Source organism: Cyprinus carpio, chromosome B14, assembly GCF_018340385.1.
Source record: "Cyprinus carpio isolate SPL01 chromosome B14, ASM1834038v1, whole genome shotgun sequence".
NCBI classification, from domain to species: Eukaryota; Metazoa; Chordata; class Actinopteri; order Cypriniformes; family Cyprinidae; genus Cyprinus; species Cyprinus carpio.
Window position 1 is genome coordinate 14,522,780 of NC_056610.1, and position 26,667 is coordinate 14,549,446.

The window sequence follows — 26,667 nt, forward strand, 5'->3', positions numbered from 1 at the left end:
AAATCACCTTGAGGCCCGGTCACCTGGTTGAGAACCACTAAACAAAATAAAAAACTAATAAAAATATGGTATGCATTGTACAATACTAGTATGTTGCTCTCACTATGAATTTCTTTACCACAGACTCTCTCTGTCAACGGCAGACTCAGCTCTTAAGAAAAGGAAACTCACATACTTGAAGCTGGGACCTGTCCATGTTCCCATCACATCAAGATGACTCGAATTCTTGTTGTTTTAACTATTTTGCACCCTTATGATTATAGTACTGTCTTATGGACTGTCCCCTCAACGAGCTATTCTCTGATGTCACATCCTGTCATAGTCAGGGAGGCTTCACAGTATATGGCTGTTTTAACTACTACATGAGTCTTTGTTTACAGTCATTGAGAAATCACGTGTGATGAGCATAACAATGCTTCGACTGCTGCATTCTTATTTTCTTTGTGTTTCTTTTTTTCTTTTAACACTGTGGAGAATTCAACATGTTGCTGAGTCTTGTCCACTGAGCGGCCGAATGGATTTTTATTGAAACAGATCAAGCCAGCCACCCATGAGCCACAAATATTACACATAAACAAGGATATGTAGGTGATTGAAAACATGCTAAGTGCTAACTAGTGCTAATTCGGTACAGATAGATGTTGTCAAGCCATTTCAAGGGTGAATGCATTGTTGCCTTTTCAGATTTTTAGCTAGTGGGACATGTTAGCCACAGTTCACAAGAGCTGGTCTTTGATTTGTTTGAAGCTTAGATTTCTAAACCACATTTGATACTGAGCTGTGGTTAGCAGTTTAAGACATCTATATGTGTTAATGCTCACTTTTGTACTGAAAATGTAAGATATGATGCATCTGGATTAAGTAACACCCCTAAAAGATCTTGCTAGTTTTACGTACTTAAGTTTTGCTGAATATATCAATTATTAATGATATTTCGGTTCCTTATTTTGCTGACTTGTACTAACGACAGTTGTTCTCCAACACATTGTTGGATTACTGTAAACTACTGATTATTGCTGTGTGACACCAAATCTTGTTTCACTGTAGGTCTCAGGTTTTAGGGCTTTTTGTTTACTTGATATAACAATATTTGTGGACATCTGTTGATATGTGAACTTATTGTCAACTTTAAAGCGAGTGAATGTACCTCAGAGAGACATTTGCTTGAACGAGAGCAAGAGAAGAACACAGAGCCCATTTACGACGACTTTTACGAAGCCTATTTAACGCTGTCATAGTCATTGACAATTACACCACCAAATATTTCAGCTGTTTAATGTTAGAGACGTTATGTCAGGTGCTACATATTTTTGCTCAGATCCTTCACTCATTGTGTATATGACAGTGTTATCAGGGCCTCAGGTAAAATGTTGTACTTGATTTATATCCAGAAAGGTCCCGTCACCTCACAGTCTCACTGTTTTGCCATACTACACATAGCATGTGCATACTTGTTGTTCAAGCTTGCTCGAAGATGTTTAGTTGTGGTGGGCCTGGTTGTCAGTGCCGTTGGTTTTCAAGTCCACGTGGTTAGGCTGGCTAAAACTGTAAAATATTGTGAATAAAATTTCAGATGAAAAAATGTTGTGGTGTTGTAAATGCTCGATTCAACCGCTGTAGATATCAAACTGAGTTCACAAAAGATCGATTACAAAGGGAGGGGTTATAAAAAATAAAAACAAGGAAATACTTCTATTTGTAAACAGAGTATAGCTTACAAAACCAACAATGTCACAAAAACACTTTTTTAGTTTTTTTTTTTAATAATGGGGCAATATCTGCCCCCACAGGAATTGATTTTCATAGACATCTTTACTATTAAGAGGACTATATAGCCTATATATAAACTTTATGTGTATATATATATATATATATATATATATATGTGTATATATATATATATATATATATATATATATATTAGTCTATCATTTTGACAGTTCATTGAAAAAATACTAGGATAGTCTACATACTGAAAATTGATATGATAGTTATAGACTAGAATATTGTGAACTACATCAAATATTATATAACAAATGGGAAATTTTAAATATCTGGGACACTTTTGTCACTTTGGACCCAGAGCTCTAACTGATTTCTACCCATGATAAATGTCATTCTTTAAAGCAGGATGGATTCTGATCAGTTGTTCTGATTCATTGTTTTCATCATTCATAAAGTGGGAAAGTGATTACAGTGATATCATTCCTCTGGGCTGTTATTAAATTTATAAGAATTTTTAAACTATATTTTAAATAAATCTATATATTATTATGTAGTTACTGGCCTTTGTGTGAATAGGCCTTACCCCTTGTCATCTGTTTCTTCAGTTTTCTCTAGAAAAGTCTCCATTAGTTAGACAGGCTAAGAGTCTGGAACTTGTGGAAGCCAGTAAAACGCTGCAAAGGAAGCCATAAAGGAAAGCTGTAATTGGCCTCTCACACAGCCACAGATCCTTTGATTGTGGTTGAGTTGATTTGTTCTGGATGTTTATATCTCCATTCCTGCATTAGTTACAAGGACACCCTACTTCCAGTTATGATTGATTGCTTGAAAAAATATATCTATCGTAATTCAGAAGTTCAGACACACTCTCACTAATGGCCTCTAACTCCATGCCTCATCTCTTTAATCAAGTATAATCATTAATGCAGAACTGTCAAAATCATTTTTTTTGCATTAAAGTAAATACTGTATGTTTAGTAAGAAACATTTCCAATTAAAAACAAGATTTTGTGACTCCATACCTCTTATTGTAAACTTTATCTCAAAATTACTTTTGTATTTTTTATTCTGAGGTAAAAAAAAAAAAAATATGGCTTCAATAGTTCAATGAACCTTTGAACCAACATGTTACTTCAGGTTGGCATACACTCTTAAAAATAAAGCTTCTAAAATGGGGTTTTCAAGCAATGCTATAGAAGAACGATTTTGCCCTAAAGAACCTTTCAGAGAACAGTTTTTAAAAGAACCTTTTAAAACCTTTTTTTCAAAGTCTGAAGGACATTTTAATAATCTAAAGACTCTTTTTCTACTACAAAAATCTTTTGTGGAATCATGGAAAGGTCCCATGGATGTTAAAGGTTCTTCATGGAACCTTTATTTTTAAGACGCACAAGTAAGTCCACTAAACTGGTTCTTATTTAAGTACTCACATAACCCAAGATTAAGATTTCTTGGAGGGCATGGACCGATTGTTTCCCAACATCATAAACATAAACACAAACATGACTAGAAAACTTATATAGTTGCGGTGTACTGTGAATTACAAAACCAATGCCAAAAAAGTTCCAGAATTAAGATTGTAAAGGGCAGCTCACAGTTCCACTTACTGTGTCTGAACATTTTCTCAATTGGTTACATATGTGTCCCTGCTTCTTACTGGCAGTCACCAGATGGCCAAGCAAACAGTACACTACCCAGGCAGAAAGCCAACTTTTGGGGCAACTTTTTTTAACCTCAAAATACCCTCTTTGTGACCAAAGTCTTTAAATAGTGGAGTCAGAAGTCTCTCCGCCAGTGTCATCGCCTCACAACATGTGGACAATCACAAGCACACTCCTGCTTGCATGCTGCCTTTGGGCAGCTCTAGTTCAGAGCCAGGATCACGACGACATCGAGCCAGGACACATGAGGAACGTTTGGGAAGACGTGATTGAGTTTCTTACCAAAGGCACCAGAGATGAATGCAGCTTGAGCGTGATGGTACAAGGCGATCTGACGAAGCTTCGCATCACTTGCCTGGGCATGGAGCACTCTTACTGGTGCGAATACCAGGGCAAGCCTCAGGTCTGCCGCAATTACAATAACAACTCACTGCATTACTTCAGGCAGATCATGTGGGGCCTCCGCAAGCTGTCGAATGCTTGCCAGGGCCAGCGCATCCTCAAGCCCCTCATGTGCAGGAAAGCATCAGATGAGGCCCAGATGGTCTTCATAAGCGCTTCCTCATCAAACGCCGAGCCCTACAGACCAGTGCCTGACAGACCTGTGCAGATGAGACCACAACTACAGAAGCAGAGGCCAAAGCCTACTAGACCACAAATATTCAGAACCCAACCAGCCAGAACTGCTCAGGACAAAACTAATCAACCCAAAGCTTTCAAATCCACCACACAGAGGAGAATCATTACACCCAAACCTACTGTGCCACAACCAACTACGCAGGTACCCTTGAGTGAGGCCAAGAAACTTGCCCAGGACTACTGCTGGCGCTCATTTCGGGGAGTGTGTTCCTTTGTCATAGGGTGGTTCAGAAACTAAGAAAAAGGTAGGATTTTTTGAAATGACAAAAACCTTTTTATCAACATATAATATCCACTGTATTTTGAACGTAGGAGAGGTTGGTACATTTGTAAATTGAATGTGCAAGGCCTTCCTGTGTCATTCGCTTCTGGTTATTTTTTTATACATCCAAAAACAGGTTGCTTGATATTGAAGACTGCTATTGATCATATTATTTTAATTCATTATCATAATCTTAAATATTCACTGGTTTGCATCGCAAATATTCTTATTGCACCTTGTTATTCTTCTAGTTATTTACCTAATGAAATTAAGTCTTGCACATTTAAAAAAAAAAATAAAAATAGCTTACTTCCACCTTGCAATATAATGGAAAATTGAAAATATGTATATATAAGTGCATATATAAGTTCTGAATCTGAAAGCTGTGTTTCCTCTCTTTATACCACTACAGTCAATCACAATCCTGCAGACAACAAACCCCATTCAAGATGACTCCAAATGTCTAACAGCATGTAGGTTTTGGACTAACGGAGAGAAATGGAGGTGTGTGTTACGACTGAAAGGACTTTGAGAACACCATCAATATATTCTTATGTATTGTAAATGTACAGACTCTAATGTTATCAGAATTCACAAGATTACACTGCTAGTTTTCAATTAATTTAGATGTTGAGCATAATGCTGGCATATTTTGTTCTCCAGCTGTAAACTATATGATGAGGAACTTCATGTGTACTGAATACTATGTGTATTAATCTTGCTATATGTTATATATTTATGAGTGCTGACCAATTATGGGTCAGCCTTTCTGAAAGCTGTGGAGCCACAGGTAACTTCAGATCGAATATATCAATTTGAAAAATGTGTAATGTACATTAGATATATCTCTGTCTACTACATGTTATAGTGAAGTAGGTGATACTCAAATGTATAAATGTTTTTTGTTTGTTCTGAATAAATGATGGTTCTTTACATTTTCTTTTTGTGTGGGAGTGATTTGCATGAGTGTGACAATAGAGGGAGCTATTGTGTTAGAAAATACTACGGTCTGAGGGCATTTACCATACAAAATTTTATGGTAACCATAGTCCACCAAAATACTGTATTTAGTTGTTCATACAAAATATGTTATGCTATGTATTTTATTACTGTTTAAAAAGTTTAATTCATAGAAAGATTGTTACAGTAGGGCAGGGCGCAGTCTATAGCCTATATTGGCTAAATTTACATATGCCTATCATACAATGTTTGAACAAAATGTAGGCTATTAACATACAGGTCATTTTATCATGTGAGAGTGAATAAAAATACATATAGGCCTATAGTTTCAGTAACAAGATGCTTTCTGCTGCCAATTGTAAATAGTGTTTGGTTCGTTAATTGTTCTTTTGAGTCGGATCTGTTCGATCATTTGAAACAGTTCATCGGTCTGAACGATTCTCGAGTCAACAGCTCATGACTCGAATCGAGAACCGTCTTTTTCGAGCATGCCCGATTCATTTTAATCAGAGAACCGAGTGAGCTGATAATACAACCTTCATGTTCTATTTAAATGGTCGCAAATAGCCTACGGGTTGTCAACAGCTTGGAAGTTGCACATTAACTTAACATTAATAACATTAACATGAATTGTAGTTATGACTGAGATCTTTGGATATATTTGTGATACCTAACAGAGTATGACAACCCAGATAACGTAGTAATCGGCCCGAGTTCGGCAGATGGCCAAATAACCTGTCGCCATGGCGGAGAAGAGGACCGTTTCATTAGTGCATGGTGTTATTAATTTTCATTTTTAAAAATACAGCTGCATTAATCGCTGTTGTAGGCTGTTCAGTCTTGTATTTTTGTTGCATTATTGTAGCATTTACCCATCATCCATCGTCGTATTTCCTGTTCTCCGAGTCCGACTGTTCAGAAGAACCGACTCGCTGAAATTAAACTTTGGTCGGGACTCTACGTGTGTTATTAGGTATAACAGTCCTTAAGTTGTAACAGTTTGGCAGAACATTCACATGAAAGCTAACATTTTAAGGGGTTTCTTTTGTACTATGCTGATCACGTATGAATTATAAATAAACCTAGACATGCCATCAAAGTCATCGTTTGCCAAATTACTAATGTCCCAGAACAAGACGCATGCAAGAATGTGAAGACTGAGGGAGGTGCGTGCGCGAGATGCTCTATAAATGGCAGTCACGAACTTAAGGTGCAAAACCAAAGATTTCACAGCTCTCTTGTATTGTTTTCGGAAATCCATCCACTTGTTATCACAAATGTCACGTACAGTTTTTCCTAACTGACAGTAATTCCGTTGAAGACATGAAATGCGTGACAGACATTGCTCTCTTTCTGATCTTCGCCTGTATCGTGCAGCAGTTCGCACAGGTGTACAGTCTGAGAGACAGAGGGAGGAGAGCGCAGGCAGATGGGAAGGGGAAGAGAAGAGGTCAGCGGAATGAAAGTGGCCTGAAAGGGAGATTCTCGCTGAAGGACGGAGCGCGGTGCTCGTGGCGCGCGGTGCGCGGGGATGATGCGTTTGTATTGGGAGTCACGTGTAAAACCGGGGAAAAGATTTTCGGCTGCGAATATGTAGCGAAGCCCACAGCATGTCAACAATACGCATCCAATACCAAAGCATACTGGAAACAGATCTCCCGTTCTCTGAAAAAGCAGAGGAAATTGTGTCGCGACTCTACTGCGATGGTCAAAGCCGGTATGTGCCGGAGCGCGCCCGCGGAAGCGCACTTCAGACTGAAGGACACGCGGCCCTCCTCCAGAGTCCCGTTACCGACAACCGCGGGGAAGAATCACTGTCCTAACCGGATCGAGAGGCTGAGAGTGGCCGAAGAATACTGCAGCAGCGCCTGGTCTTCACTGTGTGCATTCCTCTTCTTGATGCTTGAGAATGATGAATGCTCCTGATTGACTCTGAAAATACTTTTTCAAGGCAATTTTATATTATATTAATTTCTGAATGAAATTAACTTATTGCACTACATTTTTTCCCTATTTTGTGATTCACTATTAGCATTTTAAATTAACTTTACATAAATATGGCCATCATCCAAAGAAAGACATTAATTCAGAAGCTGGAGGTTCATACCAAAATATGATACAGTGTATTTACATTTTGGTTTGCATAATATGAAAGTAATATGGTGACAAAAATTGGAGGTAAAAAAATCTGTGGTTCTTCTGAAACCGTCTGCACAAGAAAATAAAACCTGAGATCACCTGTGGGGAGAAGCCAATGGGCTCCACGATATAAAATGTCTAAAGAAACTTACTAACTAATGTCTTGTCAAATGATGTCTAAATAATGAACAAAAATGTGTAAACATTTGTTTGACATACCTATCAAAATTCAATACAGTCCCCATCGTGACAGAAAAAACAAAATGTGTGTTTGTATGTTTGGTATCTAGAGATATGGTTGAAATGGAAATGAAATGAATACTGGTGTTTGTAATCGTACTGAGTGATCTCTGGAATAAAATGGCTAAGGGTTTTTCATTTTATTTTTATTTTTTTCTCTCTCTATTAGCCTATATCTCTTATCCTCACTTCAAAATGAATGTTCATGATGGTTTGAAAAGGTATTTCCAAGCATGGAAGCTGGCTTAATACTTTGCTCTACTTTGACCCAAATAGATCTCAAACCTAATCCTATTGATGGAGGTATTTAAATCAGTGTGTGTGTGTGTGTGTGTGTGTGTGTGCGTGCGTGCGTGCGTGCGTGCGTGCGTGCGTGCGTGCGCGCACAGAGAGAGAGAGTAAAATTCTATGTGCAAAGTAGGGTTATTATTGTTAACCAAAACCAATAAAAACATTTAAAAAAAAAAAAAAAAAAAAAAACTTCTAATAAAATTGAAATAAAATAAATTATAACTGAAAATAAAAAATAAACTAAAATAATAAAAATGTAATAACCTAAAACTAATAAATGAACAATTAATATATTCATTAAAAATACATATAAAAAAAAATTAATTCAACTGCATCTCTGCATGACTTGTAGCTTTATCTCAGGTGAAGAGTGGCTGTTTGTTTTTGCATGTATTTTCAAGTAGAAACACTGAATGACTTTTGTGGTTTAAACCCAGATTAATTACTCCAACAGTGATCATTGCATTCCAGCTCAAGCCATGTGCTTCTTTCTCACTAGTCATTACAAGATTTTCTTGCGGTTATTCTGAGTGAACTAATGCAGTACAGAGCCCATGTTAACAAAGCTCAGAGCTGGAGAGATATCAAGACAACATGAATATTAAAAGCCTAAATTAGGCTTAATATTATTGTTAGATATTTTTTATGATTGTTTGGCATAATTACTGTTATTGTAATTGGAAATTCTTTATTTATACTGTTATAGTACAGTTTGCTTTTACAGTTTTACTGTGTCTTACGAATGAACCCTCTTAATTGGAGGGTTTGAATATGTTTTATGAAAGCAGTAAATTACTGTTTTGAAGCTTCACATATAAACATATGGAAAAGAAAGAAGCTCTCTACAACCCAAGTGGTCAGTCATGAACCAAACATTCAAGCACACAAAACAGATTTTAGCATCTTGTGGGTTTTTGGTTGCCATACCAGCCTGTGATTATGAAATTAAACACGCTCACGCATGTTGTGGCCTCTCCTTTCCAAAAACAACATTCCCACCAAAATTATGAACACGTTCAGAATCCATTATTGCAGTTTGCTGATGTTTTCAATCTGTCATTTAAAGAAAATCAACAGAAACATTTCTGGACTTCTAACTTGCCAGAAAGATAACTCAAGAAATAAGAGTTTTAATACCATTCGTCAAATAAAGGTAGTAATTGTAAAAATTTGCACACACACCATTGGCCATTGAGTAAAATGTGATTACTAAACAGAACAGCAGAGGGAAAATCTAGTGGAGTACAAATATGCACAAAACTGCATCATTTTGCCCAGGGACAAGCCTACAACAGGTATTCACATGAAGAATTAATTTGCCTCTAATAGTTCCCATATAAATACTTGTTGTGTGACATTAAAGAATGAAAGAATAAGAATTGCTTAGATTTCAGTTCTTTGCTCTTTTCATCTATTAATGAAGGTGTGGTGCTTACTTAAGTGTAGGATGCCAAGCGCTTTCTTCTCCCACTGAGATTTATTCAAACACTGCTCTCATGTAACCTCTCAAGGGGATCTTTTACTTCCTGGTGGGCCCTGCAGGGTGTGGCCTGAGGTGGCCTGATCTCACACCCTGACATTCTGAATACTGATTGGCTAAAATAATGACCTTAATAAATTCCATCTTGGAAATAGTGGAGTCCTCAGTAGAAATTGGGGGCTTTGTGCTGAGAGTGCCAGCTTTGGGATTTAGTAAAGCGATTTAGAGCTTGTATCCACATACGCACATTCCAAATGGCACACATAATAAAAGAATGCGATCTTATAAGAGTCTCAACATCTTTGTAGCTCATACTGAGTTATGAGAAATGTAATATATTCAGCTGTACACTGTACAAGAAAAACATATAACATCTTCTTTGAATACCTCAGGAATGCATTTATTATCAGGTTGTGTATGAATGGTTTCAGTCTTGCTGAAGTAAATTATCTGAGGCAGACTCCACATGATATCTTAACAGTAGCATCCAGTGTCAGTGGTAATGTATGAAGTCAAAGATTAGATTTCCCAGTGGACAATTGACGCTGAAAAGAATTGACGTCAAATTTGACGTCAAAAAAACAGGTCAAATATGCAAATCAAAATGACGTCAAAACCTTGACATGATGTTGATTTGATGTAAACTGAATGTCAAACACATACCTACATATGCCTACATATACATCAAAATTAGTGGGAAAATTTTAGTGAAAAAAAAATGGATGCCTTGATATAAAACCACAGTAACAAATATGTCACTTTGTGCTGAGATTATGATATAAAATTTACTTGTTTGTTTTGTTTTGTGTGTGTGTGTGTGTGTGTGTGTGCATGTGTATGCGTGTTCTCAGGGAAGGGCCATTTATTTTGTTAACTCCCTTACTTATCCCTTCAGCAATTTTCATTTGTGACTTAAGCTGTTGTAAGTTTAACTTCAGTGGAAAAATATTTTAGAATGATAATATTAATGCAAGAGGAAATCGTCTCAAGCAAAACTGCACTTGGGTCAAAATATGCTGAGGGAGAATATGAACCATTTGTTAGAGCAATAATGCCATCTAGTGGGAAAATATTATATTGGTCAACAGAAACAAAACGAGGAACTGCCTATGACTTTACAAAACATAATTATGGTCCATAACATTTTATTTTCATGTCTTCACACAATTTTGAAACAATGCGCCAATCAAAACAATTCATTAACCTTTCTGAAACCATTAATTTCTGTTAAAAGAATCAGTACACAAACACCACACCAAAACCATTACACAAAACCCTCCTATTCTCCAACACTGAAACTACTTATTCTCAAATCATAAAACATAAAAGATGTAAAGATAAACACAAATGAAAAAATGTGCACAAGAAACCTGAAGGTTATATAAGGACTTGAACTGATGTAAATAATTCGCACAATTTAGTTTTTTTAATCATTACCACCACACAGGTAGAGAAGGGCCTTCTGGTAATCTCCGTCAGTGTCCTCCTAAAAATAAGGGTAAAAACAATGTTAAGATTTATTTGTGTTTGTGACAAAGTATGTGTTTGCATAACTCACCTGTATGGTGCTGTAGAGTGATTCTCCATACTTCTTCTTGTATATCGCTCTGATGTCCAGCATATCCCTTTCACTTCTGGACACCATGATCCTTATGAGAGTCTCATCATCAGTGCCAGCACGCTGTAAATAAACAAACCAATAATGTGTGAAATCAGTTGTTTCATTATCATTCAGACCAACACATTCATTTAAAAAACAGGCCACGAGTTGTTTTTATTTTTCCACTTGGGAGTGTCAGCAATTGATAATCCAAAATGAGCAGCAAATGATCCAATTCATGATCAGAGAAGGAAAAAAACAGATTAGAATCTCATGGAAATAAGCTTTCATACCCGCATAGACTCTCGAACGGATTCGGCAAAATAAGCAGGCACACTTTTTGCACACTTAACTAAAGGGGGAAGAGAGAGAAACATAAGTTTTACATTTTAGTTAAAGGGACAGATCACCCTCCAGTGTCATTATTTACTCACCCTCATGTTGTTCTTAACCTGTAGTTATATTATATTAACAGTGATCGTAAATATCATAAAAGCACATTTATGTGTGAAAAAGACTGACATTCAGGTTGTTTTTCACCGATTATCTTCAAAAGCAATATTGTCAGTAAAAAGGAGACCATTTTCAGTTCATTCCTCACAAAAATGGCTTCAGAAGACTTGATATTTGGAGTGTTTTCTTCTTTTTTTGCCTTTTTTTTTTTTTTTTTTTTTTTTTGTTAAACTATGGTTGATGAAAAATTAACTGATCTAGAAGTAAAAATTCTCTAAAAATTTCTCCACAGATAAAATAACAGCTTGAGGTCCTGGAATGACATGGTGAGGGTTACTTTTCTTTGCATTTTCTTGGATCTTGTGATATCCTCATATCACACATTTATATCAAACAAATTAAACCAATTTAACAAAACCAAACTTTCAATAAACAATAAAAAGTTTTATCATAGAGTGATGGTTCAGTCCATCCAAATAGCAAATTTACATTTAGCCACATCACAGGGATTTTCGTACCCACAGCCAGCAGCAGTGCTTCCAGGTTCCCAGTGCACTCATCTTTTATGCTCTCTTCAATGTCACAGCCGGCAATCTTTTTGTAGGCATCGAACACTGAAACAGGGACACCGAAGCCATTAGGATGGCCCTTCAATACAGTTCTGAACGCATCAAAAGTCTTTGAACACACAAGCGTGCACCTCTTCTCAGGTGTTCGGCGCTCCTGTTGCCGAGTATGTTGATGAACTTGTCCTCGTCCGTGCCGAATTTCTCCTCTCCGGCAGCAAACAGCTCCTGAAACACGATCAATGAACAAACACATCTAAGGTTCGCAACTTAAACCTGAGGATCCAGTTACGTCTTTTCCATGTTTACATCAACATACATATACGCAACTCTAATGATTAATCAAATAAAGCTGGGTGCAATTTATAACAATGGATTCAAATCCCTTGCAATTTAAGTTGTGAAACACAAAAGGAGATATTAAGCACAATGTCCAAGCATCTGTGTTGAGTACAGTATAATAAAAGTGGATAGCGATTTACACTACCAAGCTCCTAAAAGGAGAAGATAGCACCATAAAAGCTTAAACAAATCATATTGGTTTAGAAGACCTGTAATAAAGTGAATCAGTCATAGACTACTTTTATGGGGCTTTTTGTCTTTTTTGGAGCTTCACAGCATAACTCACCATCCACTTTACATGGAAAATAGATGCTTTATAAAAATCACACAAAATGAAAATGACACTTTCTTTTGAGGTAACATTAATGTTTTAACTGTTCGTATACATTTGCTTCTTTCAACAGAATAAGTCATACAATTTTGCAATGGTATGAGGAGTAAATGTTTTATTTTAAGGGTAAACTGTCTCTTTAAGAAATTCATAATACAATATTCACTCATGACTAGGAACTTTACCTTTGCATCTTTCTCCACTCTGCTCTCATCCACTCCCTCCTCCCTGTTTCCCTGAGTATAGGAACAGAAACATAACCAAGGTCAGAGGACATCACAGAAACATCAGCCCTCCTCCATCACCGCAAATATGCTGAGACGGGGCGTGGAATTTTCCCTAACCTGGTAAACTTCAATATTGAATTACCCACACTTTACCCTTGAGAAACATTTAATCTTCTCAACAACATTAACCCAAGAGCTGTTTTAATTACTTAAGGATGACTTCACTGGTGCTCATGTTATCATTCCAAGAGGAAGCTGCTCGGTTTCATCTCTCTCCCATCTCTTGCCCTAATCAACACATTGACTGAAATTGTATATCACAGTATGAGAAAATTTTATATACTAGTAATTTGTTATAGATTGACGTATCATGACAATAGTTATTTTTGCTGGAAATTATACTAGAAATGGTTAATATATGTGTCAATGTCTCACACGTACATTTCTGATAATCCAGTGAATTAAATAATTACTATATAATCAAATACTTTATTTGATTTTTTGACCTGATTTGATTACTTTATTTATTTTAAATGTGCTGCACAAAATCAAAGATGATTATAACTATTATATAATTCAATCTACTTTTTTTAATATACTCTTTCGTATTAAACTGATAGCCAATTCTTTACCTGTGCAAGGATCACCAGCAACCTCTGGTAATGTCCTGACGTATCACCCATGATGTCTTTTTCCAGCTTGCTTCCATATTCTAGGTCAAGACACATGAGACAGGATCTGTTGACAGTTCACACTTATCTCGACAATTTCTGCTTATTGGTCCCCTTGGATTAGTTTAATGGGAAGGGATCAGTTGTAACAGTGATGCCTTCTAGAGACCTGTGCTCCATGTGGCCTATTTGTTTGCAATACAGACAGTAAGGCATCTTTGAAGTAGGGAAACCCACAGTTAAAAAATGACTCTTACCATTTGAAATTTATTATTTGGAGTGTTCACAGTAAATATAAACTGACACGATCATGCATCAACCTTACAATAGTGGGACATTTTCATGTCAGATGTATCCTGTGCCTGCATGATGAATGTTACCTTTCTTATAAGCTTTGGCAATATCTTTTATCTCATCACATGTCCTGGATGCCAGGATCTCGATTAAAACTTCGTCCTCTGTACCCACTCCCTGTAAGAAAATAAAAATTAAAAAGATAACCAATCTAAGACGAGATAAGCTCAAGTTTATCATAATGGAAAAGCATTTTCATAACAATGTGTTTTTTATTCATTCTTTTTCGAGTTTTTAATTATATCCCATATACGATGTAAATGTGTGATGTTACCTTGATGGCTTTATGGAGTTCATGTGCATCATATAATATGGATGGATACATGAGGGCCACGATGAGATCCTCTAACTTCCCTCCCAGCTCTGACCGTAAGTCTTTCACTAGATCCTGAAATCATGAGCCAAGAGACAGAAGAAAATATATTGCTCATTAAACTGAAGATGTGAACATTTTAACATGGTTTTAGACGTTCATGACTGCACTGAATTATATCAACATCAATAAGAGGATGTGTGCAAAACAACAGCTCAAAATGAATAATCTTGATGAACTGCTATTGATGCACAGCAGTTCTAAGTAACTGAATGGAAAAACAATCATGTTTAAATACCTTTTTTCTTAACTTTGAACAGCGTTTTTATTGTGTTATCATTTTCAAAAAGAAGATGTACTTAAAGTGAAAAGACATTTTTATATAATTTAGATTCAACAAACTAATTATTCCTTGTTAGACACTAGATAATAATATAATTTGCTCACCTTGCCAAAAGCCTTTTTATAGGCTGCTTTTATTTCCTGTCTCTGGGCATTACTGCGAGCTGCCAGTAACATGAGGATGGCATCTTCATCAGTGCCTGAAAATAAAGCATTATAGAAGAAGTAAGATATAGTGTAAGAGTGAGCTGAATATGTTTTTCTTTAGTCCACTGATCAGTATAATTTGCAAACAGCAGTTAGTTATCACTGTGTAATAGTTAGTTACCACTATGTTCTGGTTAATTATGATTGCTAATTGTGGAAGGAAAAACCACCTAGATCTTAACAAAAAGGGGTGAACTCTCTTAAAGATCTGTCTTGAGAAACATACCGATCCCTTTCATGGCCTTGCGTAAAACTTCTGCATCATGCTTTGCATTGAAGTTCACAAAGGGTTTCACACTTCCTCGGGTTGCCTGCAGAAAATACAAAACCAAAATGAATCTATTGCAAAAAAAAATAATCATAATATAATATAAAGTAGATTTAGTACATGTTGTTCTATTCTAAAATGCATAACGTGTCAGGTTAAATACAGATATCCTTTGAAGATTCACCAATAAGATCAAAATTATTTGCAGCCCTTACTCGTTGCCAGTTATGCTCTCACATCAGAAAAGACAGTAGCTTTATAAATGTAGGACATTTTTTTTATATATCAAACCAAAGGCACAAAACCAGGTTTTGGTATTTACAGAAAGAATAGGAAAATGTCAAACAAAAATAATTAACATGCATAATCATTCAAGGCACTAAAAAACACGAAGACATGTGGAGCAGGTAAATTCTGAATGGATTAGCCAGCGCAGGTTTTTGAGAATATGAGATACATCAACCTCATTTATTAAACTTATGCATGCACTGGCTCATGTCTCTCATCATTACCATGTGTAAATACTGAATATATATTTAGCAGACAGATATGAAGCAATAATTGTGCTCTCAGTCTCTAGATGACCTTTCAAAGGCTGAAAGCAACCATTTCCACATTTCTTGTTTACATTGCGATTGTATCTTTCTGGTAACCCTTTAAAACCTCTGTAAACACTATATACACACAGAGTATCTGTAATCCATACACGACTGATTAAAGATAGACCAAGACTGCAGCTCAGGTTAATGATAGTGCTGCGGTGAAGAATGAGATAAGGTATAGGGTTTGGGTTTAGGGTTCAAGTTCAAGTTGAAAGTTAGGGATCAGTTAACCCCGAGACCTTTGGTCTGATTTGATACCAAAAGCAATAGCGTTAATCTTTCCTTGCTCTTATTACTACAATAAAAAACTACTACAACACACATACATCATATAATAACCACAACACCCCTCATAACATCAAAAAATAAATAAAGAAACAACACACGATATGCCAGCCCAAGCATGGCTAATCCTTGAAGATGTACTACAGTATATGGGTGTTTGCTTGGTTCTAGCAGGTGTGGGATGATAAAACTAGTGACCTGTTTCGGTGGGTTTCCTCAGTCTGATCTGATACTGGTCTCATCTGCTGTAATCCAATCATCCATCACCTTAACCGTCACCATGCCAACATTATGTTACGGTTGGCATTACGGTAAATTAGAATTCAAGGGTTAAGTTATCAGATCTATGTTGGCAACATAGATCTGATAACTTAACCCTTGAATTCTAATTTATGGGAATTAATTTATGTGGAAGCTGCCCCGTTATTTGTTTATTTATTTAAGCCAGCACAACAAGACACAAGACAAAGACCCAAATTAGCCTAATAAAACTCATCATAAACTAAAATATTACTATTAATACAAACAGTGGTAAAAATGCAAAATTATACAAATGCAGCTCAACGCTTACCATTTGAACAGGTCCAGAGAGCACTATGTTCAGTTCTGGAAAAGAGTAGGCTACATAAAGTTATCATTATCAGAACAGTTCAGCAGTAATTGAAACTCATTAAATGCAAAAAATGTGAAATTGCATGTCCACAGTAGAATCCACAGTAGCTAAATGGCTTTGAGACTGTACGTAAATAATTCCTGTCATTTACTCATTTAAGCTACGCTGTTACAATACGTTATCTATTCAGGACAGCGAACATACCTACCTGTTGCTGTATTCAGTCACCTGTGCGCGAGAGGTCAGACTTCTGGCGCGTGTCAACAGTCAGCGAAGTTATTGTAGCTGGATGAAGGACACGCCCTCAAAACCAGTTGTCAATCATATTGACTGACGTAGAGAACAGAGTAAAAGACGGTAGTTGTCACTGTACTTTATATTCTGTGTCCTTGTCTTGGTGAATTAATCTATCAAAATAGTTATGTAATAAAATAGCAATAAAGAAAATATGTAATGTTTGCATACTTTGACAAAATTATAGCTAGTGTACTTTAGTTCATCTATTAAGTTGTTTGTGTGCAGACTAAAGATATTCTAAATATTTTCTTAAGAAGACGTTCAGATGATGTTTGCTCAGCTTGGAACATAATCAATAGTTTGAATATTATTCATTATAGAAGCATCAGGCTTTGACAGAAGTAATCACCGGAACACGGAGAACCCCTCTCCGAATACTGATTGATGGAGCAATATAGTAGATATATTGCTTTGGCCTTCCTTAAAAAATTATGTTTTTGTCAGAGCCTTTTAATGATATGCTTATTTTATTTATGTGATTTATACACCACTTCTACACAGCAAAATAAACCTTATTTTTCTGTTTTAAGGTGATGTGTAAATAAACCATGCTCATTGCTTGCCAGGCAAGAGAGAGACAGGAATATTAAGATTAATAATTATAAATCAATTACTAATGCGTCAGTGGCTGAAGTTACTACATGTAAGTATCCCTCGTCAAATAGAAGAACCCTGCTGTTTGTTTGGCTAAATTGCTCAAGTATGCAGTGTGGTGTGAATTGAATTTTCTCACTTGCGTCATGCACATGAACACACAATGTGAATGGTTTAATAAAAGCAACAGAGTTGACTTCATTGGGATTCATGGCTGAAGATGTTTTACTAGCCCGGTGATTGATATAATGCTGACTGAACCATGCGTTCACACATACATGCAAAGTATATCATTGGTTTGAGGTTTATTTGGTTTATTTAGCTTTATTCACTTTAGTGTGCCAAAGAAAGGACAATAAAATACTATTAAAAGAGAAGCAAGAAAGCAGAGTAAAAAATATAAACAGGCACAACACAAACATTATGTCTGAACATTGAACAGTATTGAGTGTGACAGGTCTCCATTGTTAGTGAGCAATTCCAAAAGGAATTCAGGGTTGCATTATGGAAAATCATTTTTCAATTGAGACATTTTCTCAATATGCAACATAATTGATTCCACTCTTTTATTCATAAATAACCCTCTTCATGCCAAGAACAAACAGTAGGAAAAAAAAAATCTATTCCTGCACCGAAACTAGTTAGCAGACATATTGACTGACTTTTCAATTAATCCGTGTGTGTGTGTGTGTGTGTGTGTGTGTGTGTGTGTGTGTGTGTGTGTGTGTGTGTGATTTTGTGTGAGTGAAAAGTATTGGCTTTACAAACTAATATATGTTGAATTGATGTTATTGAAACTCTGTCTAGTCAGTAATCTATTTTTTCTTTTTTTTTTTTTTACAAAGAACTGATGTCAGAATAACATTTTTATCAGTAAAAGAAAACACACGTTTCCTAAACAGAATTGTGTCTGCTGAAACACATAAAGCATCTGCCATACTATAGATTAATAAATAGTCAGTAAATACATCTCACATTTCCATTGCAAAGCTTTAAAAGGCCTCAGTACAGTTTTTCATTCTTTCATCCATCCAGTATTTGCTGTCACATCTTTCATTGTCCAGCAGCTTCAGAAATCAGAGCTGTATGCAAAGTCTCTTTTTTCATCTGTATCCATGATGTTTGTCTCTCAGAACACACGATGTCTGCGGGAGCCCAGATGTGGCTGAAGGGTGCTATTGCCTACAGAGTTCCTGAGCTGTTTCAGCAGCATCCACAGAAGAAGTCCCATCAGAACCAGCAAGACTGTGAAGAGCCCCACATACACACTTAAGTTCCAGCCCCATCCCGCTGTAAGAGGCAAGGAGGTGGATGCCACCAGGAACCTCCTCGGGGAGGGCATCAGTTGCAATAAAATTGCATAAAACTACTGCAGCTCTTAACGGATTCCTGAGATCAAGCAGTGTGACAGTTCATTCACTTGCTTTGTAAGATTTATCCATGACAGGTGCTCTTCAAGTCCTTCTGTCATTAAATCTTTATAATCCAAAAGGAAGCATGCTGTGTCTCTTTGGTGTTGTGCAAAATGAGAGTGATGCTTGAAGTCCTCTCTGCAGCTGCGCCCCCTCCTACTGTTGTTGAGTCACATCCACACCCCTTCATTCACTCCTGTGTGTGTGACCAAAATGTCCCCACAAAATAAAACCTAAAATGGCCATTAAAAATACTTAATAATCTAATTAAGAATATCAATGTTTATATGTTATATATAAAAACATCAACAAAAGATCAACTTGATTGAGTTCTTAAGCCAGGCTTTGGTCTGTTTGAGGGTTTTGAACACTTTCAGCTGAACACTAAGCTTGACCAGTCTGGGATACCAACTACGCCTAAAACCAGAAATAAAAAAAATAATAATAATAATAATATATATATATATATATATATATATATATTATATATATATATATATATATATATATATATATATATATATATATATATTCATATGTTCATATTTTTTTTTTTTTTTTTTTTTTTTTAATAAATAAATAAAATTTATTATGAACAAAATGAATGTCTTTTCGGCAGAGCTCTTCCTCTAAGTTGTTGTTGACATATAGGTCTATGCTTCAATAACAAGTTGGACAAAATAGAAATTAGGACTAAATATCTGAGTTGGAATAGCCTAATTATTTAGCCAAAATAACGATTCCAACTCAGGTTTTAATTATTTAATACTATTTAAATATTCAGTTATTTCAGTAATTGTTTACACTATTAGGAAACAGGGAAAAATAGAACTTAAAGCATGATAAAACATTTTATATAAATTTATATAATGTTTAGGAAATTATTTAAGTGTATTTATCAGGCTTTTATGGCATCAGCAAAAAAAAAGCAGTTCAGATGATTTTTTAAAAGCTAAAGATAGATAGATAGATAGATAGATAGATAGATAGATAGATAGATAGATAGATTTTCAGCGTTTTAAACGAATCTCATTACGTTTTCTGTTACCATGGAAACCAGAGATGGTTTTGGTGGCTGACAAACATGGCGCTGCTGAGGAAACGTGTTAGCTGCAAACAAAAACACGTTTGCTGCTGCTGTACTTAACCGGATTATTATTTTTGTCCGCGAAGGGAAGCCTGTCGTCTGGATAAACGTCTATGGAAAGACGGTATAGTTTTTATTCACCTACATGTTAACGTGACGTGAATGATCTTGTAAAGCGGACTGACACAGCTAACGTTAGCCACTTCATCTGCAGCAGAATCAGCCAGGAACTAACTAATCCGCAGGATAATCCAGTCGGCTGTGACGACTAGCCAGGACCACTGTGTCTGTGTCCATCAGAAAAGCTCAAAATATATATTTATTTTTCAAATTACCATCTTGGGGAGTGAACAGCTGAGAACTGTACTGGAGCATCTTAAAATATCAACGCTAAATAGAAAACGGTTAACCTGACCTGTGACAATTCAAAAGGATCTGTGTACGTAAGTGATTATTCTAACAAACGAAATGGAACTGAACTTAAACCACGTCGATTATCTCCAGGTAAGATCTCAACATCTCTGTATGTGTTTGTACCTCTGCTGTGATTTACAGTTGCGAATGGGCACTTGGTTGTTTAAAATGCAAACTTGTAAGGTCTGTGGCCGAGACATTCAGGAATCTTAAATATTAAATATCAGAAAGGAAATTTACTAATGGTCATGTCATCTTTGTTTTCTCAGGTTGGTGTGACATCTCAAAAAACCATGAAACTTCTCCCAACTGTGGGGCGAAAAGCAACTCAAAAGGTATATCTTCATCCCTTTTAAAAGAATATTCAGGTTTAGCATAAATCAAGCTTGTCAAGACCATCTGTTCACAGACAATAATTACTACCATACATCATATAACAGAAATAATATTACTCATTCCTCACAGTGCTGACAGTTTTGCAAATCAACTACATTAAATTAAAAGTAATTACATTGAACAAGGAATATTCTTTTAACAGGAAAGTCAATCTTTAAAATTCCTATCAAGTCTAGGAGATAAGGTATTAATATCTGTAACAGAAATGTAGAGTCTTGAAAACTTTCCATAGTTTCAAGAGCTTAATGACCTTTCTGCTGTAGACTATTTTAGGGGCTTACTTTGTAAAACAAGGGTGCTAGAGATTAGATCCCACTCTTGAAAGAGCATGCAACATGTCCTATTTATTTGAGCATGTGCTTGTCATTTCAGGTGGCTGTTGCAGATCATGATGGGGTTGTGACTTGTTTTGGAATGAAAAAAGGGGAGGCTGTGGTATGTATCAGAAATGTTTCCTGTTTTTAGTAAACACTAGCATTCAAAAGTTCGGGTCAGTAAGATGTTGAAAGAAATTAACACTTTAGTTCAGCAAGGAAGCATCAAATTGATAAATGCTGTTCTTTTGAACATTTTATTAATCAAAAAATGTATGTCGTTATCCAGAAAAAAAAATTAAGCAGCACAACTGTTTTCAACGTTGATAATTATAAAAAATTATTCTTGAGTACCAACAAAACGAAACAATATTTTTTTCTCATTGGGAGAATAAATGTATGACTTTTTTTTGTCAGCCTGTGTTCAAATCGCTCCCAGGACAGAAGATCTCCAGACTTGAGCTTGGAGGGGCTTTGGGAACCCCGCAGGAAAAGATCTTTGTGAGCTCAGGCTCTGAAGTGAGGGGATATACTAAAAAGGGCAAACAGTTTCTTACATTTGAAGCCAACCTAACAGAGAGCATAAATGCCATGTGAGATCTGCTTCTTGTTTTTTAGACTCTTTCGACTTTATGTATTTCTATATTAATGATTAGCAAATTGGATCATACATGTAATACATTGTCATTTTTGGATGCTTCATTTTTGTTTGTGCCTTGTTTTCCCACAGGCATGTTTCAGGGGCAGATCTGTTTGTGTGTGCCAGTTACATTTATAACCATTACTGTGACTGCAAGGATCAGGACTACTTCCTGTCAGGAGACAAGATCAATGACGTCCTGTGTTTACCTGTGGAGACTGTGGGCCGCATTGTGCCCATCCTGGCCTGCCAGGACAGAGTACTTAGAGTATTGCAGGTAGTCTGACACAACCTCCAGTCATGCTGGCTACTCTTTATCTGTCCTTTGTTACATAATTATACTTTAGCAATCACTGGTACTCATGATATCTGTTACTTGGTGGCCATATCTAATACTTGATGCTCAAGTGCACAGTCATCCCATACTTTGTGCTCCATCAGGGCTCTGACCTTCAGTATGATGTAGAAGTTCCCGGACCTCCAACTGTTCTGGAACTTCTCAACAGAGATGGTGGTATGTGCTAAAAACCTGTTCATTCATTTAGTGTGAAAGCATGTATTGGTTGAGTCTGAGAAATTGATTGAAATCTTGATCTTCAGGAAAGGGTGGTGAGGAAGTTCTTTATGGAACAGCTGATGGGAAACTAGGTCTTGTGCAGATTACCAAATCTGGAACCATTACAAGTTGGGAACTGGATAATGAGAAGAAAAAAGGAGGTAGGAATTAGATAGTGCGAGGCTATTACATATAAAAAAATTGAAGCCGTGCTAATTTGTATTGGTCTTTTCTAGGTGTGCTTTGTATTGATACCTTTGACATTGTTGGTGATGGTGTGAAGGACATCCTGGTGGGAAGGGATGATGGGACTGTGGAGGTCTACGGGTTGGACAGTTCAAATGAGCCAACAGTGCGCTTTGAGAATGTGAGTGAACACCCTCATTTTGTCTGTGAACCATTAAGTAAAACCTTGACTCAAATTAAATTCTGCCACACTACACTTGTGATAATTGTCTTTCCGTGTTTACAAGTTTTGTCTGAGAGCGTCACATCGATCCAGGGTGGCTGTGTTGGAAAGGAAATGTATGATGAAGTTCTTGCAACAACTTACACAGGTTAGCTGTGACTGTTAGATAAAAGAATTTTACTGTGTGTTTTCTAAGAACAGTACTGTGTGGGTGATGTCAGTATACAGTTTATCATTCACCTGTGTTGACTGAGAAGTCATGTGCCTGGTTTTTTAGGATGGGTGTCAGGTCTCACCACAGAGCCTCAGCAGATGGTAGCAGGCCCAGGGGATGAGATCAAGATGAGCCGGGAGACCCAGGGGAAGGTGGCTGCACTCAGGTACTGCACATCCGGCTGAATGATGAATCTAAAACAGCAAAGATCTCTTTACTAAACTGGCCTAGGTTTTGAAACACCTTCTGACATGCCTAGTTTGGTCATGTATGTGTTTGTACAGGGCAGAGTTAGAGCAGTTGCAGGTGAAAGTGTTGCAGGGGAGAGAAAAGTACCAGCAGAGCTCTCAGTCCAGCACGGCTGTGTCCGCTGTGCCAGTCTTTAGCATCAATGACAAATTCACATTGTGCCAGGATGATGCCAGTTACAGCCTCACACTAGAGGTGCAGACCGCCATTGACAACTTGCTGCTACAGGTGGGAGAAATACACCAATTCATCATTTATTTAAATAAACAACTGTTCAAAAGTTTGGGGTTGGTAAGATTTTTTTAGCATTTTTGAAAGAAGTCTCTTTCACTCACCAAGCCTGCATTTGTATGTTCAAAAATACAGTAAAGGCAGTATTATTGTGAAATATAATATAATTTTAAAATCACGGTTTTCTGTTGGCAAAGATGAATTTTCAGCAGTCATTATTCCAGTCTTCAGTGTCACATGATCCTTCAGAAATCATTCTAATATGCTGATTTTGTGCTTAATGAGTATTTCTGATTATTACCAACATTGGAAACAGCTGTTCTCCTTAATATTTTTGTGGAAACTGTGACACATTTTTAAGGATTCTTTAATGATTGGAAAGTTCAAAAGAACTGATTTTGTTTTCTTCTTTTTTTTTCAAATTTGTAACTATGTGAAAGCAGTTTTAACTTTTTTTTGTTTAGATTAATGCATCTGTCCTGAATAAAATTATTAATTTCTTTCAACAATATCTTTTGAGTGTTTGTACATGTATGTGACCATAACAACATTATTCAATGGGTCCTTTTATATAATACATTTTAACATGTCTGGAATGTTGTATTGACCAATCAGCATTCAGAACTGAAACTATTTATTTTAATTAAAGATGATCTTCTGATCTTCACTAATTCAGCATCATTTTTACATGTGTTGTAATTTTAGCATTTTAAGACTGAAGTTTCCTTACATTTGCTTACATATGTTTTTGTCTTTGACAGAGTGATGTTCCCATTGACCTGTTGGATGTGGAGAAGAACTCAGCAGTGGTCAGCTTCAGTGAATGTGATTCAGAGGTAATGCACCTGTGTGTCACATCATTAAGCTTAATTAATGACCACATCACATGTGTTTGCAAAACTGTCTTTGTTTGTTCTTCTAACCCCACAGTCAAATGGGAACTTCCTCCTCGCCACCTACAGGTGCCAAGCAAATACCACTAGGCTGGAACTGAAGGTGTCTACTTCTTTGTGTCTGGATTCTTTTCAGTGTAATAATGTATATTTACATTTTCTTGAAACTGCAAGGTAGGCAGTATTTGAGCAGTTGTCCTGATTTTGCTCTAAGGTGAGGTCTATAGAGGGTCAGTATGGCACCCTTCAGGCTTACGTGACTCCAAGGCTTCAGCCCAAAACCTGCCAGGTTCGACAATACCAGATCAAACCGCTTTCCCTCCACCAAAGGACGCATGCAATCGATCAGGAGCGGTGAGCTTAAAGACATGCAATGCTTATGAATTCTTATCATGCATTTATTCTGCCAGCTAAACATTCTCTCTTCATGACTAGGCCCATGAACACATTGAGACTGACAGGACAGTTCAGTTTTGCAGAGATCCATTCCTGGGTTGTGTTCTGTCTGCCTGAGGTCCCAGAGAAAACCCCGGCAGGAGACAGCATCACATTCTACTTTCAGAACACTTTCTTGGGAACACAGCTAGAAGCCACCTATTGGTGAGGCCTTACTATTCAGTATCCAAATATACTGCTACTAGATGATTGCGTTATTAGAGGAAGCATTGTAATCAATCTTTATCATTTTTAACGTGTTCCAGTAAAGGTGAGGCAAACTTCAAATCAGACAACATTTCTACCATATCCATACTGAAGGATGTTTTGTCCAAAGAGGCCACTAAGCGAAAAATCAATCTGAATACATCCTATGGTAAGTTCACCAACTGATCTGTTAACTGATGTATGTGGTCTAATAAATGAGATTCTCCGCTTGCTTAGTCCAATCACAAGTGGCCAGTTTAGATTTATTTGGGTTGCATAAGGATACTAGCTGGAAATGGTGATCTGTCTTGGCTGATTGGTTCTCCTGAGACGGATGTTAATATCAGATTACAGCGATCTCAATTCTTCATGCATCAAGTATGATTAATATGCATCTGTTTTGTTGGTTGTTATGTTGGTTTCAGAGGTGAATGAGGACTCTGTGAGCCATACTCTTCGAATGATTCATCCCAAGCTAGAGTATCAGTTGATTTTGGCCAAAAAAGTGCAGCTTATTGATGCTTTAAAGGTAAAACATAAAAAAAGACTTTTAAAAACCCTGTGAAAAAAAAAAAACAAGCCTGCTGAGTGTGTGTGTGTGTGTGTGTGTGTGTTTGTTTATTGCATGCAGGAGTTGCAGGTGCATGAGGGGAATGCAGATTTTCTGATTCCAGAGTATCGCAGTATACTGGATGAATCTGCCCAGCTCTTAGAAGAATATAAGAAACAGCCAGCTCACTTAGAAAGATTGTATGGTGAGTGAATTCAGATGAGCTAGGGAGATGGTATTTTACAATATATTATTTTATATTTTATATGTTACATTTTTCACATGTATCACAGAGTTTCATAAGATTAATGTTTTTACACACAACCCCTGTATATTCAGATGAATTATGAGTAAACAAACCATTTTGTTTTCTTACAGGTATGATCACCGATCTGTTCATCGACAAGTTCAAATTTAAAGGACAAAATGTCAAAACAAAAGTTTCACAGCTACTTGCAATTTTAAACAACTATGAGCTTGATTCATTGATGGAATTTTTCAGTGACGCTTAATGGAATGTAAAATTAAAGCACTTTTTAGGAATGTATTTTGTGAATTTTGTTTTTTGCAATAAACATTTGGTGTTCTATAGGAGCTGATTGTACCATTACAGATTTACAATTCAAATGTTCAATGTAATAAACCTAAAAACCATGTGTGACTGCAGTTGTTTTATATATTTTTAGAACTCTCACCCATCGTCTAGTTGCATTTCTACAGAAATAAACATGTTCGTGAAAAGTTTGTCTGTTTTCTTAGTCTTTCAGTCAGGACATAAACTCAGATGGTGTGGTGTGATTTTTATGTCAGTAGTATGAGAAATTGTTTGCTATAATAGAGATTACTTGCTAAAATAGTAGAAATTGTGCACATAAATACTAAAATACGTAGAATTATTTTTGTTGTTGTTGATGTTGTACAGCCTGGCCACCACTCTTTCCCAAATGTAAGATTTATCACTGTATATTTAAATACTTGTAAATATTGGGTTTGTATATAATGTATAAACGTCCCAGCATGAGCTTAAATTTTACATTGTACTCAAACAGTTTCAAAATTCCTTTGAGCCAATGAAAGTAACTCTCAACGGCTCGGTTAATAAAAGCAGAACCGCGTTTGTACTTCCCAGGCTTCCGTATGATCAATGACGTTTGGGTTTGCTGCATTTTTATTGGCCCGTTTCAATAGTCGCGGGCTA

At 36.5% G+C, this 26,667-nt stretch overlaps 5 protein-coding genes across 8 annotated transcripts in view; 4 read left to right on the forward strand and 1 right to left on the reverse strand.

Moving 5' to 3' along the window:
• Positions 1-535, forward strand: part of LOC109102484 (prominin 1a) — a 44,113-nt gene extending 43,578 nt beyond the window's left edge. Inside the window, 1 exon segment of the mRNA XM_042738799.1 lies at positions 124-535. The gene's annotated coding sequence lies outside the window, so the exon portion shown is untranslated.
• Positions 536-3,440: 2,905 nt separating this feature from the next.
• Positions 3,441-5,232, forward strand: LOC109102993 (fibroblast growth factor-binding protein 2-like). Its single transcript, XM_019116318.2, has 2 exons — positions 3,441-4,270; positions 4,700-5,232. The coding sequence occupies exon 1, from the start codon at positions 3,538-3,540 to the stop codon at positions 4,261-4,263; it is 726 nt and encodes a 241-aa protein (XP_018971863.1). The 5' UTR covers positions 3,441-3,537; the 3' UTR covers positions 4,264-4,270; positions 4,700-5,232.
• Positions 5,233-6,437: 1,205 nt separating this feature from the next.
• On the forward strand, positions 6,438-7,759 carry LOC109102994 (fibroblast growth factor-binding protein 1-like). Its single transcript, XM_019116319.2, has one exon. It carries the CDS (start codon positions 6,571-6,573, stop codon positions 7,171-7,173), a length of 603 nt encoding a protein of 200 aa, XP_018971864.1. The 5' UTR covers positions 6,438-6,570; the 3' UTR covers positions 7,174-7,759.
• Positions 7,760-10,525: 2,766 nt separating this feature from the next.
• On the reverse strand, positions 10,526-16,829 carry LOC109102995 (annexin A5-like). The gene is made up of 13 exons (XM_042737687.1): positions 16,780-16,829; positions 16,530-16,564; positions 15,030-15,114; positions 14,702-14,796; positions 14,216-14,329; positions 13,968-14,058; positions 13,549-13,628; positions 12,875-12,925; positions 12,151-12,244; positions 11,969-12,064; positions 11,291-11,349; positions 10,956-11,078; positions 10,526-10,883 (listed from the first exon to the last, which is right to left on the reverse strand). Exons 2-13 carry the CDS (start codon positions 16,530-16,532, stop codon positions 10,824-10,826), a joined length of 951 nt encoding a protein of 316 aa, XP_042593621.1. The 5' UTR covers positions 16,533-16,564; positions 16,780-16,829; the 3' UTR covers positions 10,526-10,823.
• A 3,090-nt stretch (positions 16,830-19,919) lies between these two features.
• On the forward strand, positions 19,920-26,210 carry LOC109101563 (Bardet-Biedl syndrome 7 protein homolog). 4 transcript variants are annotated; one of them, XM_042738196.1, is made up of 20 exons: positions 19,920-20,404; positions 20,517-20,558; positions 20,645-20,710; positions 21,144-21,206; positions 21,503-21,678; positions 21,816-22,002; positions 22,167-22,239; positions 22,326-22,442; positions 22,518-22,648; positions 22,754-22,838; positions 22,968-23,070; positions 23,189-23,381; positions 24,146-24,220; positions 24,315-24,380; positions 24,492-24,631; positions 24,713-24,877; positions 24,979-25,088; positions 25,345-25,448; positions 25,551-25,674; positions 25,848-26,210. In XM_042738196.1, the coding sequence occupies exons 2-20, from the start codon at positions 20,523-20,525 to the stop codon at positions 25,979-25,981; spliced, it is 2,148 nt and encodes a 715-aa protein (XP_042594130.1). In that variant the 5' UTR covers positions 19,920-20,404; positions 20,517-20,522; the 3' UTR covers positions 25,982-26,210. The 4 variants fall into 4 exon arrangements, with proteins under 4 accessions (XP_042594130.1, XP_018970471.2, XP_018970472.2 ...); XM_019114926.2 differs by lacking the exon at positions 20,517-20,558 and having other exon boundaries at positions 19,921-20,085; positions 20,176-20,465; XM_019114927.2 differs by lacking the exon at positions 20,517-20,558 and having other exon boundaries at positions 19,921-20,085; positions 20,179-20,465.
• The last annotated feature ends 457 nt before the right edge of the window (positions 26,211-26,667 follow it).